General features: G+C 38.0%; 1 protein-coding gene across 2 annotated transcripts in view; it reads left to right on the top strand.

Moving 5' to 3' along the window:
* Positions 1-207: 207 nt before the first annotated feature.
* Positions 208-20,588, top strand: part of PGAP1 (post-GPI attachment to proteins inositol deacylase 1) — a 76,705-nt gene continuing 56,324 nt past the window's right edge. The window contains exons 1-4 of one of the 2 annotated variants that reach the window (XM_070458488.1): positions 208-486; positions 6,167-6,320; positions 9,772-9,947; positions 19,005-19,176. In XM_070458488.1, the coding sequence (XP_070314589.1) occupies positions 340-486; positions 6,167-6,320; positions 9,772-9,947; positions 19,005-19,176 (649 nt within the window). In that variant the 5' untranslated portion in view covers positions 208-339. The remainder of the gene's footprint in view (positions 487-6,166; positions 6,321-9,771; positions 9,948-19,004; positions 19,177-20,588) is intronic. The other variant, XM_070458487.1, reaches the window with a different exon arrangement.

Here is a 20,588-nt window from a genome sequence, read left to right as displayed (position 1 = left end):
CAGCCGGCCGCTCATTGCCCGCCCCGCCCCTCCCCTCCTTTTCCTAGCGCCCTCTCCCCCACCCCTCACCCCCCAGCCCGGCCCACTCCGCGCTCTCCTTTCTCAGCCCTCAGATTCGCGCTCGCGCGACAAACGCCGCCTCCGCTCTCCCAGGGGGACGCTGGGCTGGAAGGCTTCGGAGAGGCTGCGCGCAGGCGCAACGCGCGGCGGGCGCGCGGGCAGGCCGGGCGTCCACGCAGGCGCGCGCTGCTCGGGTTTCGCTCCCGCGCGGGCAGCGGGACGTTCTTCTGCTCCCTCAGTCAGGGCTGAGAGCCCCACGGCTGTGGTGGCGGAGGCGTCATGTTACACCACTCTGTCAATCTCTGGAACCTGGCGTTTTATGCCCTCATGGTCTTCATGGCCACCCTGGGGCTATGGGACGTCTTCTTCGGCTTTGAGGAAAATAAGTGCAGTATGAGCTACATGTTTGAGTACCCGGAGTATCAGGTGAGGTTCTGCCCTCCCTTGGCTGGCCGCTCCGAGGCTCGGGCCCCTCCAGCCTTGCCCTTCGGTGCGTTTCCCCTGCCTCGGCTCCCCGCGCCTCTCCCTTCCCCTTCCCCCTACCTCGTCTCAGCTTTCTTCGCCCCAGAATACTTCGCAGCCCCCCGCGGTCCCCTTCGCTTGCCCTTTCTGCCCTCTCTTCTCGGCGGGGTCCGTGATAGATGGTTCCCGGAGCATCCTCCCCGACCCCCGCCCTCCGCCCTCGAGGTTGCTCCGGGTTCCTCGCCTGGTTCGCGGTCCCGAATCCCAAGCGGAGAAGGGCCGGGCCCAACGCCCCTCATCCCCGGAGAGGCAGTTGCTGTCCAAAGCTTTCCCCAAATCCCTCCTCCCAGCCTTCCTCCCCTAACAGGTGCTCCAGCCCTCATCTGCTTTCCACACGCCGAAATTCTTCCCTTCCCGCCCAGGAGTTTGCGTGTCAGCTCTTGCTTTTTAGAAGGGAACCAAGCTTCTACGGAGCATATGTTGCGTAGATAGTTCCCAGGGCTGCTTTAGAGACTCCAGGGATTTACGTCGATGTGAAAGGCTGACCTGATGAGTAAATAAATGAGGAACTAACGCAGTTCTCTCTTGGGAAGGTTTTGCGGAGCCCCCTAGTCTTGCACCCAGTATAGAGGCGAGTCGCCCCTGACCAGTTGAATGTAAAATCTGTTTCCGGGTGGTGTTTTTGTTTTCTCACTGTGTTTGCAATTTAAAAAACACCCGGACCTTCTTTCTGTCTCTCCGCCCCCACCTTTCTTTCCTCTTTCGACATTTTCAATCACAATTGCTTTATCGGTTCAGCATGGTAGACTCTAGAATTTCATTCATGACCAGCTATAAAAAGAGTGAGAAATTACACAGGCATCCAAAGAAATTTCACCGGAATGATTCTTTCCTTTCTAAATGCATCTCCTCATTATGGAATATGTATTGTAATGATAACTCCCTGCCATAAAAAGTAAGTGTACTATAATACATACTGGTAAAATGCATTTAAAACCATAGAAAATTTATTCTTTGAGTTGAGGAATGCAGATCCTGGTTGTTTCCGTGGACAGGTCATTATGGAGAAATATTATTTATTATTTGATCACCCTGCTATTATTTAGATCTTAAAACTACTTAAGGTTTAAATTGCTGAAGAACATTCTTTCCCATGGGCAGAATTCAGATTTAGATTTCATTTGTTTTGAGATCTTTACCTTCGATGGAATTTAGATTTGATTTGTTTTGAGATATTTACCTTGGATCAGTGCTTATATGGAAATGGAAGCTTTTGATACCAGGTGCTATTGAAGGAACAGATTTTAGCATATTACAGTGGTCTTTTAATTTCTAAATGAATATGGTGGTTTATGTTTATCAGAGGCTACATATAGTTAAATATGTGGGCTTTTAGTTTAGATTTTTTTAAAAAACTGAAAATAGAGCCTTTATAATCTTTTATTTTTCTTTGGTTTAATTAGAAAACTCCCAGTAGATTCAAGTAGGTCGTTTTAGTTTTGTACTGCATTGAAGAGTTTGGTTAAAATGGAAACAATACAATACTAATTCCCATTTATTTTTGGATTATCCACAGTTATTGAAGCTATCTTAATATTTCAAGTAGTAGAAATCACTTAGTGTTGGGAACAAAGCAGCATAATATTGACTGGAAAGACACAGAAAATTAGTGCAGCTAATGCAAAAGAGCTGTTGGGGTTTTTTTGTTGTTGTTGAATAGTCTTATTTATTTTTGCTGTTTTGAGGTTTTATTTATTTATTTTTGAGGTTTTATACTTATGTTAATAATATGATAGTACTGTAATATTAGAGTGGCAGGGGTTTTGATACACATTTTCAGTAAATTTTTATCTTTATGGTGTAAAAAGTGTTTATTCACTACAGTATTTGTGTTTGACTCTTCATTTTATCGTGCACGCTAGGTTGCAGAAGCTGCCTACAGAAATGAGTCATTTTGAGTATGATAGGTGAGGTTTCTGGATAACTGGGCACTTTTTATTAAGAACCATTTATTTGTTTAAAGTGTTCTAAACACATTTTTATATTGCTTTTAGTTATATTTTATAGTAAGCTCTAGTTGTTCACACATTGGTATCAGCGTATGGAATGTCCTAGTTACTGGATTTGTTTTTTTTTTCTCTTTCTTGATGCTTTTCTTCTTTTTTCACTTCTCATTTACATATTCTTTAGCAGAATTTTAGAGGCATTTAAAATGTTGGTTGAAACATGCTCAGTTTGATTTTCCATTTTAAAAGTAAAATGTGGGATAGGAATTTGAAACTCTAAAAAAATTGTTTTGAATTTAAATTTTTATTATTATCTCTTAATCTTCTACCTTTGGTTTTCCTAGATTCACTTTTTCAGAGTTAGTTGAACATTTCACAAACCTACCAGGCAAAATACACATTGTCCTTGAAAGCTTTTTGCCTTATATTTTAGCCAAATTGTAGAATTTGGGACGAAAACAACTGTTGTGTTTTTTCATACAATAATTTATTTGCCTCTAGATATGTGACCTGCTCTCTGAAAGGAAATGCTGATATTGGGAAATGCAAATCACTTATCTTATTATTAAGTGTGCTGTTTATTTAGTATGTCATTTAATGACTTCCCTGTGTAAATAAATTTTAGATACGGGATTTGGGTGAGGAGGAATTAGAGGTAAATCAGACATTGTGCCTTTAAATTTGTCTTTAAAATATAATGAAGGAGACAGGAATGAAATGAATAAGCAAAATATAATGTATTGAAATTTATAATTCATTGTAAGAGTGTGTACAAGGCTCCTCACAGAAGAGAGCTGCCATGTTCATCTTGGGTAGTCAACAGGTATAGAGAAGAGGCTGTGTACTGGGCAATGTAGGATATGTATGTGGTTCGCACAGGGCAGAAACAAGACAATTGCAGGAATAAAGAACATTTGTGAAGGTAGGATGGCACCAGAATATATTCCATAAGTAGTATTTGTGGTATGTTATCATTTTAATGAAAAGGAGAAAATAACCTAAGACACATTTGCTTATATTTGTGTATATTGTATATGTAAACTACTTCTGGAAGCACAAACTGCTAACACTGGTTGCCTTCTGATTGGTAATTGGATAACTAATGAACCTAGGGGTAGTAGAGCTTTTTTAGTATATATCCTGTTGAATCTTGAATTTTGGAACATATTAAAACATTTAAAATATGGCATGTATAAATTATAAGGAAGTAGGTAAGAATAATTAGAACCAGGTTTTAAAGGACCCATCAAGTGTTTATTGTCTGTGTGTGTAGTGAGGAGACACATAAGGTGTATGTTTTAACAAGGTTATTTCTTGACAGCAGTATGGACTGTGGATTGTTAGCCTTTTGTGGGGGAGAGTTCTCATTTAAAATAATCAATTTAAAATATATTGGAGTCCTGTTGCTATGAATGTTTTCTTTTTTTAAACTCCTTGAGCACCTTCTGTGTTTTAATCATCATCCTTTCTGTATACCTATATCTTTTCTGTTCTCAGTCTAGGCAATACCCTTCCTGTCTTTTCCTGCCACTTACTCCCAACTTGAGTTTTGTTGGAAATGCAGTTTTGCCATTGCCTATGATTCCCACTTTATGTTTCTGTTCTATGTCTTTTTTTCCATCTTTATGCTTTTTTCTACTTCATATTATATGCAGTCCTATTTTTAAATGTACATTGTCTCACTATAAAATTTCTTTTATAATAGTAGATTATGAAATTTATCAAATAATATTCTTTTGCTTATTTTTCTGTCTCCAGGGAATTAAATACTTTTTTGGATATATTTGATAGTTCCTATCCTTCTTAGTTAGTTTTCAGCTCTTTCAAAACTCTGTTTAGTCAGCATCCTAAAAAGAACCTACTGTGTGTGTGCTACTATCTCAAATAGTGTGCTAAATTACAAGGAGTTAAGATAACTGTTCCCCTGTTCTCTCATTTTTTTTTTGCATAATTTACACCTAAAGAACAAAATATCACATCATTTTTATTTTTGATTATTTACTGTATATAATTAATATTGGAACTAATTTGAGTTGAGGTACATAAACACATCTTAAAGCAAATTGGTATCTCTGTATTTTGAATATTTGAGGAGATAAAGTTGCTAGTAACTTACACAAGAAGCTCACAGTCTCTGAAGTTGTTTTCATGGTGCTATTGGCACAGATTGTTTATGGTACTATCCTCAAATATTCAGGAATTTGCATAAATGATCAGAATTATTCTTTTTAGAACAGTGATTTTTTTCAGTAGTCATTACCCATTTGCAATTTTCAAAATTCACTCAGTAGTTAAAATTTTTACCAAGCGCATGCATATTACTAGTTTAGTTTAGTCACTCAGTCGTGTCTGACTCTTTGCAACCCCATGGACTGTAGCCTACCAGGCTCCTCCGTCCATGGGATTTTCCAGGCAAGAGTATTGGAGTGGGTTACCATTTCCTTCTCCAGGGGATCTATTACTGCTAGATCATTAAATCTCTTGATGTCAATTTAAATAATATCTACTGTTCAGTGTAACTGGTTTCATTTTTATGGCCTCTCAGTTAGTCTCAGTGTTGGCTGCTCAGTCGTGTCCAGCTCTTTGTGATCCCATGGACTGTAGCCCTCCAGGCTCCTCTGTCCATGGAGTTCTCCAGGCAAGAATACTGGAGTGGGTAGCCATTCTCTTCTCCAGGGGATCTTCCGAACCCCGGGATCTAAGCAATTCTGTAAAGAATTGCAGGCAGATTCTTTACTGTCTGAGCCTCCAGGGAAGCCCTTAATGGTCTCTATCCCTTAGGGGTTTAAAAAAAAAAAAAAAAGGAGCCAAAGAAGAGCTTATGCTTTACTACTAATTTTATAGATGCCTACCTTTTCGGGATGACATTAAGACTTCATTTATATTTTGTTGAAAGAAATGTCAATTACTGGCTCATTTGGAAAATAATAATATGAATTGCAGAGTAGTTTTAGGCTTGCTGACAAATCATGCACCAGGTCATGAAAACTGAAACAGATGCTAATTCATTGGAATCTTTGTGGTGAGAAGACTGTCCATGTCTTGACCAAGTCATGGCTGTAAGATTCGATTAATTTGTTAGCATATTGTAGGTCAAGCATATTAAGTTGAGAGGTAGGAAAGTTGCATTATAAAACAAAGTTACTTTCCTTTGAATGATGCAACAGCTTGGAGTATGTAATAAGGCCTGAGTAAAAGGAGAGAGACATTACAAAACAGTTTAAAATGGCAAAAAAGAATTCATTTAATAATGAAAAGCTTTTATCTTTTCTAAGTATAATTAATAACTGATAATAAATGCATTTTCCATTATGTTAACATAGAGCATGCTGACATAAACCAGTATTTTTCACTTGTCAGTAGCTATTTTGAGTAATTTCTATTTATTAGAATTTTAAGTAGTCTCATTTTATGTTTTCTTGAAGGCTTCATGGTTTAAAACTCACATAATTCAAGACAGATGCTTCATATGTGTAAACTAAAAGTAGAACTTTGTTCTTCATTAAGTGTAGTTTTTATCATCAGTAACGTTTTTATATTGTACTAAATCAAATTTGTATAATTCAGAATTGGGTATGATGAGACTGAATTGTATTACTAAAACAGATTAAAATGAAATTACTTTCTCTTTCCTGTAGAAAATTGAACTTCCAAAGAAACTGGCAAAACGCTATCCTGCTTATGAATTATATCTTTATGGAGAGGGGTCCTATGCTGAAGAGCACAAAGTTCTCCCTTTAACGGGTATTCCTGTTCTCTTTCTTCCTGGTAATGCTGGAAGTTATAAGCAAGGTAAGTCTCAAAAATAATTTTGAAAGCTGTGAATTCAGTTAAAGAATTAATTCAGACACATACTCTGCATTAACTACTTCACTATGCATACTGGGAGACGCAAATATACGACATTTTGTCTGAGAGAAGTATGTGACAAGTATATAAAAAAAAGTTGAAAGCCACTTTGCAGAGAATAAATAGGAGAAGATAAGATGATGATAAATAGATGATATAGGATTTGGGAATCAGTAGAGGTAAGAGGTTTATGTTAGAAATTGAGGGTACACAAAACAGAACCTAAAGCATTGACTAGAGAAGTAAATTGGTGGTTTAAGTTATGTTGAGAAAGAGAGGAGATTGATTTTTTTCTTTTGGAGCTATTTAAATTAGATCTGGAAATATGGAGGCAAACACAGAAAGGTAGGGTTGGGGGGAAGATCTGTGTACATATTCCAAATTAAAATATAGCAGTTATTCCTAGTGTAACAGTCAAGCAATGTAGAAGTAATTTCGGCTAAAATCCCCTTCTTATTGTTATTAAATGATGTGTTCTTTTCTATAATAAGAATAGAATTATTTCAACCTTTAGTGTAACTCCAGGAGATAGTGAAGGACAGGGAAGCCTGCTGTGCTGTGGTCCATGGGGTCGCAAAGAGCTGGACACGACTTAGTGACTGAACAACAACAAAGTATAATTACTTACATGTTTATCTATTTAGCTAGTATTTATGGGGCACCTACCATGAGCCAGGCAGTGTTTTAGGTATTAGGCAGTATTCTAGATATTAGTATGCCAGTAATGTTAAAAGCTAGAAATATAAACGAGTAAGGGATAAAGGACAGACAGGGTCAAGAGGAGACTCGATGAAGTGGCCAGTATGCGGAGATGACATTTTGAGCAGAGGCTTGAGTGTGGCAGGGGACTGAGGTATGGTGCTGTTGCAGGGAAGACATGGAAGCAGGAACGTGTTCGGTGCATTCAAAGCTACTGAGACTACAGGTGAAAAGTGATGAAGGTGGAAACGTAGCCACAGGCTGTATCATAAAAGCTGTGGAAGAGACTTAGAATTTTGATTTAAATGTGATGGATAACTATTGGAGAGTTTGGGTAGGAAATGATAAACTCTGATTTTTAAAATTTAATCATTGTACTTGAAGTATAACACATAAACAGAAAAATGTGTAGACTATCGCTGTTTGGTTAAAAATGATTATAAAGTGAGTACCCAGGGGCCATACTCAAGTCAAGAAGTACAAGGTCGGCAGCACCCTGGAAGCCCCTATGTGCCCTTTCCTGATTAAAGCTCCCTCCCTTCCTTCTAGATGAAGCCACAATCCTCAGTTTAAGGTAGTCATTTTCTTTACTTTCTTTATAGTTTTAGCATTTTAGTGTGCATCTCTAATTCATTCTACTTATTTGGGGCTATTAAGAATTTCTTTTTTTTTTAAAGAGGAGCTGATATTTTTTATTTTATTATTATTTTTATTTTTGGCCATGCCACTCAGCATGCAGAATATTCGTTTCCCAACCAGGGATTGAACCTGTGCCCCCTGCAGTGGATGCACCAAGTTTTAACTACTGGACCACCAAGGAAGTCCCAATTTTGGACTCTTTTAAATTTTCACTGTAATCACTGAGTGTATATTATTCTGTGACTGGCTTCTTCCACTTAACATTTTTTTTTTAATACAGTAAAAGTAACTTTTACGGATTTTTTTTAAAATTTTTTTTCCATTTATTTTTATTAGTTGGAGGCTAATTACTTTACATCATTACAGTAGTTTTTGTCATACATTTCAATGAATTAGCCATGGATTTACATGTATTCCCCATCCCGGTCCCCCCACCCACCTCCCTCTCCACCCGATCCCTCTGGGTCTTCCCAGTGCACCAGGCCCGAGCACTTGTCTCATGCACCCAACCTGGGCTGGTGATCTGTTTCACCCTAGATAATATACATGTTTCAATGCTGTTCTCTTGAAACATCCCACCCTCGCCTTCTCCCAGAGTCCACAAGTCTGTTCTATACATCTGAGTCTCTTTTTCTGTTTTGCATATAGGGTTATCGTTACCATCTTTCTAAATTCCATATATATGTGTTAGTATACTGTATTGGTCTTTATCTTTCTGGCTTACTTCGCTCTGTATAATGGGCTCCAGTTTCATCCATCTCATTAGAACTGATTCAAATGAATTCTTTTTAATGGCTGAGTAATATTCCATGGTGTATATGTACCACAGCTTCCTCATCCATTCATCTGCTGATGGGCATCTAGGTTGCTTGCATGTCCTGGCTATTATAAACAGTGCTGCGATGAACATTGGGGTGCACGTGATTTTTTTATCTTAGATCTTTTAAAAAATTATAGTTGATTTACAGTGTTGTGTTAGTTATAGGTGTACAGCAAAGAGATTCAGTTTTATATACACACACACACATATATATTAGTGCTTTCTAGGAATTAGGAGGAAGAGAAGAATGAAGAATAACTGCTAATGAGTAAAGGGTTTTCTTTTGGGAGTGATTAAAAAACATCTGAAGTTAGATTGCAGAAAACGATTGTGTACCTCTGTGACTGTACAAAATATCGTTAAATTGTATGCTTTGCACAATGAGTTACATAGTTTGTGAATTATATATGTTTAAAAAATGGAGTGGCAAACAAATATTTTGTTTACTAAACCTAAAACCTAGAGAGTATGATTGTGGGAAATGGGAATTACATTTGAAATTAAGAGACCAGCAATTTAAAAAATTGTTTATATATATGTATATACATGTATATATATATATATATACACCTATCACTATATATGGATAGTGTATGTCATATTTATCACAATATATGTATATTACTTATATACATATATGTACATTTATCACAATGTTAAACAGTAGAAGCAGAGAGCCTGTTTAGGAAACCATTAGAGTAGTTCAGGCAAGAGATGATGATGCTTGGATTAGGAAGGTAGTGGTGGAAGTGGTGAAGAAGGCTTGATTGGGGAAATATTTAGAAGGTAGACCATGACAAGATTGACTTACACTGATGTCATTTGTAAGAACAAAAGACAAATCTTCCGTGAGTGTATAAAACCATTGTGATGAGCTGTAATGAGCAGACATTTCTCATAGGATTTTCTCACTCTTAAAATCCTCAAGTTTGACAAAGTTCCTACTTCTTATTGCTCAAGGATTCCTTTCTTCCCTTTTAGCTGTTGTTGCCCTTACTAAAGGGGAAACAGAGAATGAATGAACCATTCACTTTATATTTAATTTAAAAAAATTTATAGAACCAGACACACAATTGCTAGGTGGGTTTGTTCTTCTAAATTGATATTATTAAGGATGTCACCCTAAAGTAGGTTTTATTCAGTGTGAGAGATAGTTATTTGTTAAGAGACTTTGAAGCTTTAGAAGAAACTTTAAAAATTTTTGTTTCATATGCACTTAATCCTTTTCCTCTGCAGTTCGTTCTATTGGCTCTATTGCACTTAGAAAAGCCGAAGACATTGACTTCAAGTACCACTTTGACTTCTTTAGTGTGAATTTCAATGAAGAACTGGTGGCACTGTATGGTGGAAGTCTTCAGAAACAGACTAAGTTTGTGCATGAATGCATTAAAACAATTCTCAAGCTCTATAAGGTATGAGATAATCATGGAGATCAATAGTGATCAGCCTACTGGTATCTTTTTTTGTTTGTTGAAGAGACTCAGCGTATTTTAAATTATTTGTTTACATGAGCTCCCAGATGTCTCAGCGGTAAAGAATCCGCCTGCCAGTGCATGAGATACAGGTTCGATCCCTGGGTCAGGAAGATGTGCTGGAGTGGGAAATGGCTGCTACTCCAGTATTCTTGCCTGGAAAATTCCATGGACATAGGCGCCTGGTAGGCTACAGTCCGTGAGGTCCAAAGAGTTGTGTTTGTACAAACACACACACATACACAGAAGTTGAAGCAAAGGTAGCACAAAGGTTTTCTTGTGTGAAATTCTGTTGCTTTGAATTTAGTCATGGGTTTTGAAATTCAAATTCAGTTTACAAGAACTCTTGTGAATTTTGGGAAAACAAATTTTTTTTCCTTTATATACAAATTAGGAGTGCAGTGCATTTCCTAAATCCATTAGTATGGATTTGTTGAAATTATCAACGCTAATTGTGAATTTACCTATTTTTTCCTCTAGTTTGGTAATTCTGCTAATTGTCTAAATAACTAGTACTAGAGTAGACCACTTCCATATATAAACAATTATAAAACTGGTGAAAATATCTGAAGCACATGTTTTCAGATGTTGGACAACCAAATGGTAAAGGTCTGTGATCACCAAAAGAGGGAAAACATGTGATGTGAGCTCCTTGAGTGCCCAGCTTTCTGCCTGGAAGCATTTTCCAGACCATGGGGTAAAATTTTTAGAGGTGAAACAGAGCAAATTGACGTCACTAAGCTGAATAAGGCAGGGGCTGGCATTTGGAACTACTGACATGGCTAGGTTTGTGGTCAGAGTAGAAGAAGAGAACTAAGACCTAGGCATAGATAGGAGCTCTTGAGATTTGATTCTTTCAGTCTTTGAGTGCTACGTTATTGTATGCACAGGGCAATACAAGGCAATAGCACACCAAGGAGGAAGGGTTAGGATTAGAGCGCCAGTGTCTCTAATTGGTTCAGAATTAAAAGGTTAAAATATTTATTTCCAGTAATGAATTCATTATGAGGTTTATAATTTATTTAGAAGGAAAATATATACTAATGGTGAAAAGAGAGGAAGAGGAATAGATAGAATTATTCCACTACAGTAAGAAGTATAATGTTAATTCATGATAGACTGATAAGGTTGTATACTGTAATTTCTAGAGTAACAACAATAAAAAAGGAGATGCAGCTAAAGAGCAAATGGAGGAGAAATACAGATCTACTTCAAAGATACTGCAGGTTAGGTTCCAGACTGTGGCAATAAAGCAGACACTGCAGTTAAGCAAGTCTCATGAATTTTGGGGGGTCTAGTTCATACAAACTTATGTTTGCAGTTTACCGTGGACTCTTTAAGTGTATGACAGCGTCATGTTTTTAAAAATGTGCGTACCTTAATTTTAAAATATTGCTAAGAAATGCTGACCATCATTTGAACCTTCATAATAGTAACATCAGAGGTCAGTGATCACACAGCTTACCATAACGAATGAAATGGAAAAGTTTGAAACATTGCGATAATTACCAAAATGTGACACAAAGTGAATAAATATTATTGGAAAATGGCACAAATAGACATGCTCAGTGCAAAGTTGCCATAGACCTTTGATTTGTTAAAAATGCAGTATCAGTGAAGTATAATAAAATGTATTCAATCTGAAAGGAAAGAACCACAAGACAGATGGGACAAACAGAAAACAAATGGCAAGATAATAGAGTTCAGTGCAGCTATCAATAATTATATCAATTGTAGATGAATTAAACACTCCAATTAAAAGGAAGATCTTGTCAGACTGGATTAAAAAACAAGACCCACCAAACTATGCTAATCTGAGTACTGGAAAGCAAAAACCATTTTAGATTTAAAAATCCTGATTAAGAAATGTAAAGGAATGGAAAAAATACACATACAAATACAGATAGTGTGAAAGTTAGCATGGCAATCTTAGTATCAACTAAATAGAGTCTAGGACGAAAGACATTACATTGAAAAAGAGGGACATTTCTTGGTAATAAGAGTCAGCTCATCAGAAAGGCCAAAGTATCTCAAGGGAGTATGCAGCTAGTAGCAGAGCTTCCAAGTTGATGAAGCAGAATTAACAAACTAGAGGAAAAATAGGTAAATTCACAATTAGAGTTGATAATTTCAACAATCCTCTCTCAATAATTGATGAAATAAATAGAAAACCAGTAAAGTATACAAGATTTTAACACTGTTAATCAACTTGACCTGTTGACATTTATAGAACATGTCCACCAACTGTAGAAACAAGCTGGGCTTACTGATATTTATAGGTCGCACCCAACAACTGAACAAGCTATGACCTCTTTCAGTGCACATGGAACATTTACTAAGATATGCCACATGTCAAGCCATAAAACAAGTTTCAGTGTCAGGACTGAAGTCATACAGGGTTTATTTTCTGAACATAACAGAATTAAATTAGAAATGTCAGCAAAAAGATATCTGGAAAATCCTCAAATGTTTGGAAATGACTTCTAGATAACCCAGAGGTTAAAAAGAAAATCACGGGTGAAATTTGAAAATGTTTTGAATTGAATTAAAATAAAAAGATGTCATCAGAATTTGTAAGAGTAAAGTAGTAGTTAGAAGTATAGTTTTAGAATTCATAAGTGATTTTATCAGAATCACGGGTAAATGGTCAGTATTTAGAAATCAGTGATCAAATGGAAGGTGAAGTTTTGAAATGCACTTACAGTAGTATAAAAAATCTTATAGATAAATTTAGTGAAAGATGTGCAAGATCTGTTCATTGAAAACTGCAGACCCATCTGGTAAAAATTAAAGAAATCCAAAATAAATGAACAGACCAACTTTATGGTTTAGAATACTCAAGGTTAAGATGTAAATTTTCCCCAAATAGACCAATAGATTTAATGCTCAACAAATCAAATACCAGTAGTTCTTTTTTTTTAATTGATATGCTTATGTGGAAAGAATCAAAGCAACAAATAATAAAAAAAAGACCCATCTTGGAAAAGAACAAAGTTGGAGGTTCTGCATTGCCTGATTCAAGACTTAACTGTAAAGCTACAGTCATCCAGTCATTGGTATTCCAGTGTATCCTGAAAATGAAATTTAGGTGTCTTGATTCGTTGCCTAAGTCAGCATTTTAAAATTACTTCAAATATTTTTTAGCTTAAATCTACACTTATTGTAGGATGAAACAAGCCGTAAGATGAAGCAGAACCTTTTACATATTTGATAGTTATTAGATAAGATAAATTAGATGGGATTTCAAAATGAGATTTCATTCCATAAATGATTTTCCCAAAAAACACTTGTGTCTCTAATGTTATGTATTAGGTGCTTTGTTTTTCTTCTTTTTTTTGTTGTCTTGTTTTCTCTAACAAATACATGTTACATTTTTAATAGAACTAATAGACTTTCTTCTAAATTGAGGCTTTTAGTAAGTATTATTTCTGTTACAAGCAAGTATAATAGGGGTTAAGAGACAACTCAGTCTTGTTGGATGGATATGACTTGGGTATGGGAAAGTGAGAGGACATTTTAGATGGAAGAAACCACATTTGTTCATCGTGTGAGTCTGCATGCAAATATAGGAATGAATAAAACAAATCTAAGCCCTCATGGAACTGTGTTCCAATAGGGAGAGGCAGGCGTAAAACATCATAAGAAAAATGCATACTATCTTGTGATAAATATCAGGAATTAAAAACAGAAAAGGGGGATAGGTAGTTGAAGGTAGACTACAATTATAAATAAGGACATCCAGTGAAGACCTCTGTTGAGACACAGACAATTTGATACAAACTGACTATGCCAAAGCCTTTGACTGTGTGGATCACAATAAACTGTGGAAAATTCTGAAAGAGATGGGAATACCAGACCACCTGACCTGCCTCTTGAGAAACCTATATGCGGGTCAGGAAGCAAAAGTTAGAACTGGACATGGAACAACAGACTGGTTCCAAATAGGAAAAGGATTCCATCAAGGCCGTATATTGTCACCCTGCTTGTTTAACTTATATGCAGAGTACATCATGAGAAACGCTGGGCTGGAGGAAGCACAAGCTGGAATCAAGATTGCCGGGAGAAATATCAATAACCTCAGCTATGCAGATGACACCACCCTTATGGCAGAAAGTGAAGAAGATCTAAAGAGCCTCTTGATGAAAGTGAAAGAGGAGTGTGAAAAAGATGGCTTAAAGCTCAACATTCAGAAAACTAAGATCATGGCATCTGGTCCCATCACCTCATGGGAAATAGATGCGGAAACAGTGGCTGACTTTATTTTTTGGGGCACCAAAATCACTGCAGACGGTGATTGCAGCCATGAAATTAAAAGACGCTTACTCCTTGGAAGGAAAGTTATGACCAACCTAGATAGCATATTAAAAAGCAGAGACATTACTTTGCCAACAAAGGTCCATCTAGTCAAGGCTATGGTTTTTCCAGTGGTCATGTATGGATGTGAGAGTTGGACTGTGAAGAAAGCTGAGCGCCGAAAAGTTGATGCTTTTGAACTGTGGTGTTGGAGAAGACTCTTGAGAGTCCCTTGGATTGCAAGGAGATCCAACCAGTCCATCCTAAAGGAGATCAGTCCTGGGTGTTCATCGGAAGGACTGATGCTGAAGCTGAAACTCCAGTACTTTGGCAACCTTATGCAAAGAGTTGACTCATTGGAAAAGACCCTGATGCTGGGAGGGACTGGGGGCAGGTGGAGAAGGGATCAACAGAGAATGAAATGGCTAAAATGGCATCACCGACTCCATGGACATGAGTTTGAGTAAACTCTGGGATTTGATGATGGACAGGGAGGCCTGGCGTGCTGCGATTCATGGGGTTGCAAAGAGTCGGCACGACGGAGCGACTGAACTGAACTGAAGGATATGAGGGAATGGCTTCCCTGGTGGCTCAGAGGTTAAAGCATCTGCCTGTAATGCAGGAGAACCAGGTTCGATCCCTGGGTTGAGAAGATCCCCTGGAGAAGGAAGTGGCAACTCACTCCAGTAATCTTGCCTGGAGAATCCCATGGACAGAGAAGCCTGGTGGGCCACAGTCCATGGGGTCGCAAAGAGTTGGACACGACTGAGCAACTTCACTTACTTACTCACTTAGCCTATTTAGATACCTAGGGAAAGTACTGCAGGAAGAGGGAACAAAGATATGAGGCAAACAGATGGGTCCTGTATTTCAGGAAAAACGAGTCTGATATGGCTGGAACAGTAAGTTAGTAGAAGGAAAGTTTGGGAGGAAGGCAGTTCGTAGAGTCTTGCAGGCAGTTTTAAGGATTTTGCCTTTTATTAAATGATACAGAAAGCCACTAAAGCAGTTTTTGAACAAAGGAATAGCATGTTCTGTTTTAGGTTTTTTCTTTTTAATTTTTATTTATTTTTGGCTCTGCTGGGTCTTTGTTACTGCTCAGGCTTTTCCTGTAGTCGTTGAGAGCAGGGACTGCTCTCTACTGCAGTGCACGGACTTCTCATTGCAGTGGCTTCTCTTGTTGCAGAGCATGGGCTCTAGGCATTCGGGCTTCAGTAGCGCAGGCTCAATAGTTGTGACCCACGGTCTTAGTTGCTTTGCAACATGTGGGATCTTCCTGGTCTAGGGATCAAACCTGTGTCTCCTTCATTGGCAGCCAAATTCCTTACCATTGAGTCACCTGGGAAGCCCTGTTTTAGGTTATAACAGTGTCATTCTGGTGTCAGAGTGCTTTTGAGGATAAACTGAAGGGATGTAAAGGTAGAAGTAGAGAGGCCAGTTAGGGAATTATTGAAGTAATTTTGGCAAGATAATTTTGGTTTGGATCAAGTTGATAGCAGTGGAGATGATGGGAAATGGTCAGACTGGTATAAATCTCAAAGGCAACAGGAGTTGCTGGCAGTTCAGGTATGGAGGGGTAATGTGAGAGAAAAAGAAGAGTTAAAGATGACCCAAACTAGAAAAAGGGCTTCCTTGGTGGCTCAGATAGTAAGCAATCTGCCTGCAATGCAGAAGACCCAGATTCAGCCCAGGGGTCAGGAAGATCCCTTGGAGAAGGGCATGGCAAGCCACTCCAGTATTCTTGCCTGGAGAACTCTGTGGACAGAGCAGCCTGGTGGGCTACAGTCCATGTGGTCGCAAAGAGTCAGACATGACTGAGAGACTAACACTTCACTTCATTTCAAACTAGGAAAACTAAAAGAATTTAATCATCATTAACCAGGGTGGGGAGAAATGTAGGGGGAACAGATCTAAAGGATATTAAGAGTTCAGTTCTAGACAGATTGTATTTAAGGTACATTTTAGACATCCCAAGTGTAGCTAGCATGCAGTTGTAGTTTAAGGTTAGAGTTGAGGAGAAGAGATCCAGTCTGGAGATAATAACTTGAGGATTGACAGCATATAGATGTAGTTAGACAGCATATTAAAAAGCAGAGACATTACATGGCCAACAAAGGTCCGTCTAGTCAAGGCTATGGTTTTTCCAGTAGTCATGTTTGGATGTGAGAGTTGGACTATAAAGAAAGCTGAGTGCGAAGAATTGATGGTTTTGAACTGTGATGTTGGTGAAGACTCTTTGAAAGTCCCTTGGACTGCAAGGAGATCCAGCCAGTCCATCCTAAAGGAGATCAGTCCTGGGTGTTCATTGGAAGGACTGATGCTGAAGCTGAAACTCCCAATACTCTGGCCACCTGATGCAAAGAACTGACTCATTTGAAAAGACCCTGATGCTGGGAAAGATTGAAGGCGGGAGGAGAAGGGGAAGACAGAGGAAGAGATGGTTGGATGGTATCACTGACTCAATGGACATGAGTTTGAGTAAACTCAGTGTTGGTGATGGACAGGGACGCCTGGCGTGCTGCAGTCCATGGGGTCGCAAAGAGTTGGACATGACTGAGTGACTGAACTGAATGGAACTGAGATGTAGTTAGAGCCATGAGACTAGATGAGATCACTAATGGGTTCAAGATGTGAAAGAAGATATTTAAGGACTGAGGTCTGAGTCACACCAGTATTATGAGATGAGGGAAGATAAGAAGGAACCAGCAAGAGACTAAATAGGAGCAGTCAGTGAGGTAAGAGGAGAACCATAAGAGTATCTCATCAAGGAAACCAAGCAAAGCATTTTCAAAGAGGAAGAAGTGATCAGCTATGTAAATTGCCATTGATAGGTCAAGTAAGGTGAGGATTGAGAATTGATCTTTAGATTCCTTGGTGACCAGGTAAGTGCAGTTTTAAAGGAGTGTTGCAGGGGAAAACCTGATCAGAATGGGCTTAAGGGTGTTTGAGAAATTGGAGACAGCAAGTACTGTGCAGACAACTGTTTTTGAAGAGTTTTGCTCTTCAAAATAGCATATAAAGAAAGATGTGGTTGCTAAAGTAGAAGTAAAAATAAACTTTACTTTTTAAGAGAGAATAACAGTATATTTATATACTAGTGAGAATGATCTAGTAGTTATTTTTGCTTAGTTCTCAATTGTGTCTGACTTTTTGTGACCCTTTGGACTGTAGCCCACCAGGCTCCTCTGTCCATGGCATTTTTCAGATGAGAATACTGGAGTAGGTTGCCATTTCCTCCGCCAGGGGATCTTCCTGACCTGGGATTGAATCCACATCTCCTGTGTCTCCTGCATTTCAGGCAGATTGTTTGCCCTCTGAGCCAGTGGGGAAGACCATATTTATATACTAGTGAGAATGATCTAATAAACAGAAACAATAATGCAGGAAGAAAGTGAGAAGAATTGCCAGAGTGCTGTCCTTGAGAAGGCCAAAGGGGACAGGTTTCAGAGCACATATGTAGCGTTTGGCTTTTGCTAAGATCAAGTATGTTTCGGAAGATCACCAGAACCATCCTCAGGCTGATGTTTCTCCAGGAGGCCTTACAGGACTCAGCATATAGTTGTTCTCATGGTTATGGTTTATTCCCGTGAAAGGATATAAAGCAAAATTGGCCAAGAGAAAAGGTGCATGGGGTGAAGTCCAGAGAAGCCAGGTGAAGCTTCCCAGTGTCCCTTTGCAGGAAAGTCACTCTGGGTGCATTTAATTCCTGCGGCAACGCTTGTGACAGGCATGCAGTGTCATCTGTGAGAGGCATTCCCTAGAGGCTCAGTAGCCAAGGTTTTCCTGAAGGCCAGTCACCTGGACACCTGGTGCCTGTGCTTCCCGTGTGCCAAAATCCCAACAAAAATAAGGCCGAAAGCGTTCAACATAAACCGTGTTTACAAAGCAGTTTCCGTATGAGCCATTGTTATCATTTAGGAAATGATGGGAGCCCTTCCAAAGTCTGTGGTCCTAGACAGCAAACCAGAGCCAACCTTGAATACAGTCAGTCTTAAGGATAGCAGTCTCAGGTCTATTCTATTAACTCTGGTTCTGCATGAGGCCCAGATTATAGTAACAGGAGAGAAGGCCTGGATGAAGGATCAGTGCGGAAAGTGATGAACAGAAGTTTGGTAGTGGAACCGAGGATACTATATAGAGATAGAAAAGATTTTTTAAAAAGAAATACTTTAAAAATTAAAATAAGTAATTATCAGTGAATAAATGTGAATTGCTGACTCCTTTTTCAGCCCAGGCCCACAATAGAGAAATAATTTGATGAGATAAGATATATCAATATGATGCAACAGTACATTGCTATGGCAACTGGAATAGTTGTGGCTTTTTTGTGATACCTCCACTTTCAAATAAGTGATCTGACTTTATATATCCTATAAAATCTAATATTCTGATATACACCAAATGTAATCACACCTCTTACATACAATATAACAAATGGTAAAAACATGATTTGCTAGACCAAGTGTTTTGATTTTGGTTCAGAAAACCAAAGCCTAACTTTTAAAAATGCTTGCAGAACGCAAAACAGTATGTATATACTAATTACAAGTGTATGAAAATGTATTTCTGTCTTATTAAGGGAGATTATATAATAGTTTATTCTTCTTTTTTGAATAAAATTGCTTATATGTTGAGAGAAGTATTTATTATGTTTACTGTGATTCTAATCCTTAATCATGCCTTGGTGATTTTTTTTTTTAATAGGGTCAAGAATTTGCTCCAAAAAGTGTGGCAATAATCGGTCATTCTATGGGTGGCCTTGTTGCAAGAGCATTGCTTACACTGAAAAATTTTAAACAAGATCTGATCAATCTTCTTGTTACACAAGCCACACCTCATGTTGCTCCTGTGATGCCTTTAGATCGTTTCATTACAGGTGGGTACTGTTACATAAACACTAACTGACCTCCCCATTGTTGTTTAGGATTAAACAAATCTTTGCAGCTGCTCCCTTTAGAGTATGCTACAGGTTTATCCATGTGTGAAGCAGCTTAGGTTTAAATCAGCACTTCCAATTCTGAGCATCTCTTTTTGTGACTTTCAGCTTAAGACTCATAACTAAAGCTGCTGTTAGCTTCCTCTGCCTGTTGCATGTTAGCATGGACGGCATGTGTCCTACAGCCTCTAGGCCTTTGAGCTTCAGCTTAGTTGTTCTTGAGGTTGACTCCCAGTCTCCTGAAGTGTATTTATATTTCTGTGTTTTGTTAACTCTTCTGGCTACTCTATTCAAAATACATGCATTTAGGTAAAATAGTAGAAGTGCCTTTTTTAAAAATAAATAGATCTGCTAACACTTTATATGATGAGATGAGTTAGGATTGCTAACATTTATAGAGCTCTTATATTTTGGATATTGTGGCAAGAACTGCGTGACTGTTAGGTCATTTGATCTTTAGGGCAGTCCTTTGAGGTAGCTACCATTATTATAGCCATGTTCACAGATAGAAAAAAAGAGGCCAGGATAAATTCTTGGCCTGAAATCACATAGCAAGAAAATAGTGGAGCCAGTATTTGACACTGGCAAGCTTGTTTCTGGGCCTGTGCTTTTACCCTTTGCATATTCTGCCTCTGAATTGAGTTATATTATGATAACAGAGGAAATAAAACTATGGGTAATACTGTAATTTTGCAGAGAATTTTGAGTGAAGAACAGGAGTTTATGATTGCTGTCATCTAATTAAATAGTGATAATGTTGGAGGATAAGAATTAAATGCCTACTCTCTCAACTTTTTATTAAAATCAAGTATTGTCTTCATGGCTTATTGGAATATTGTATGTGTAGAAGAAAATCTTTAGAAAGAAATAATTATTTTTCCTGATCAGTAAATTTGTACAGCTTCTTATTCTATAAAAATTTGCATCATCTTAATTGTGCTGAAAATTTTTTTTATAGATTAGTGAGACACATACCCTAAGGACTCCTAACCAAAGTAGCTTTCCAAAACACCCATCTCAGCATAACATTGCCAAGGAGTAACTTATTTGCTGAGATATCTGGTGCAGTAATACTTAAAGAGAAGGTTGATATTTCTCCTTATTATATTTAAAACTTTGCCTGTAGAACTCTGAATAAAAATTTTAATTTTGTATTGAAGTTAAATATGCCTTCCTGATTCTAATAATTATAAATTATTATTTATAATAGGTTTAGAAAAAATTAAAGACATAGTCATAATACTTGTCATCATAATCAAGATTTCTCTTACTGCATTTTATGTGGTATATGTAGATGAGCCCTACCAGTTATATTAGAATTACTCAAAATCCTTTTTAAAAATCTCTTTGAG

This window comes from Odocoileus virginianus, chromosome 30, assembly GCF_023699985.2.
Source record: "Odocoileus virginianus isolate 20LAN1187 ecotype Illinois chromosome 30, Ovbor_1.2, whole genome shotgun sequence".
NCBI lineage: Eukaryota > Metazoa > Chordata > Mammalia > Artiodactyla > Cervidae > Odocoileus > Odocoileus virginianus.
The sequence above is the reverse complement of the archived record's forward strand: the minus strand, read 5'-3'. Positions and strand labels throughout refer to the sequence as shown.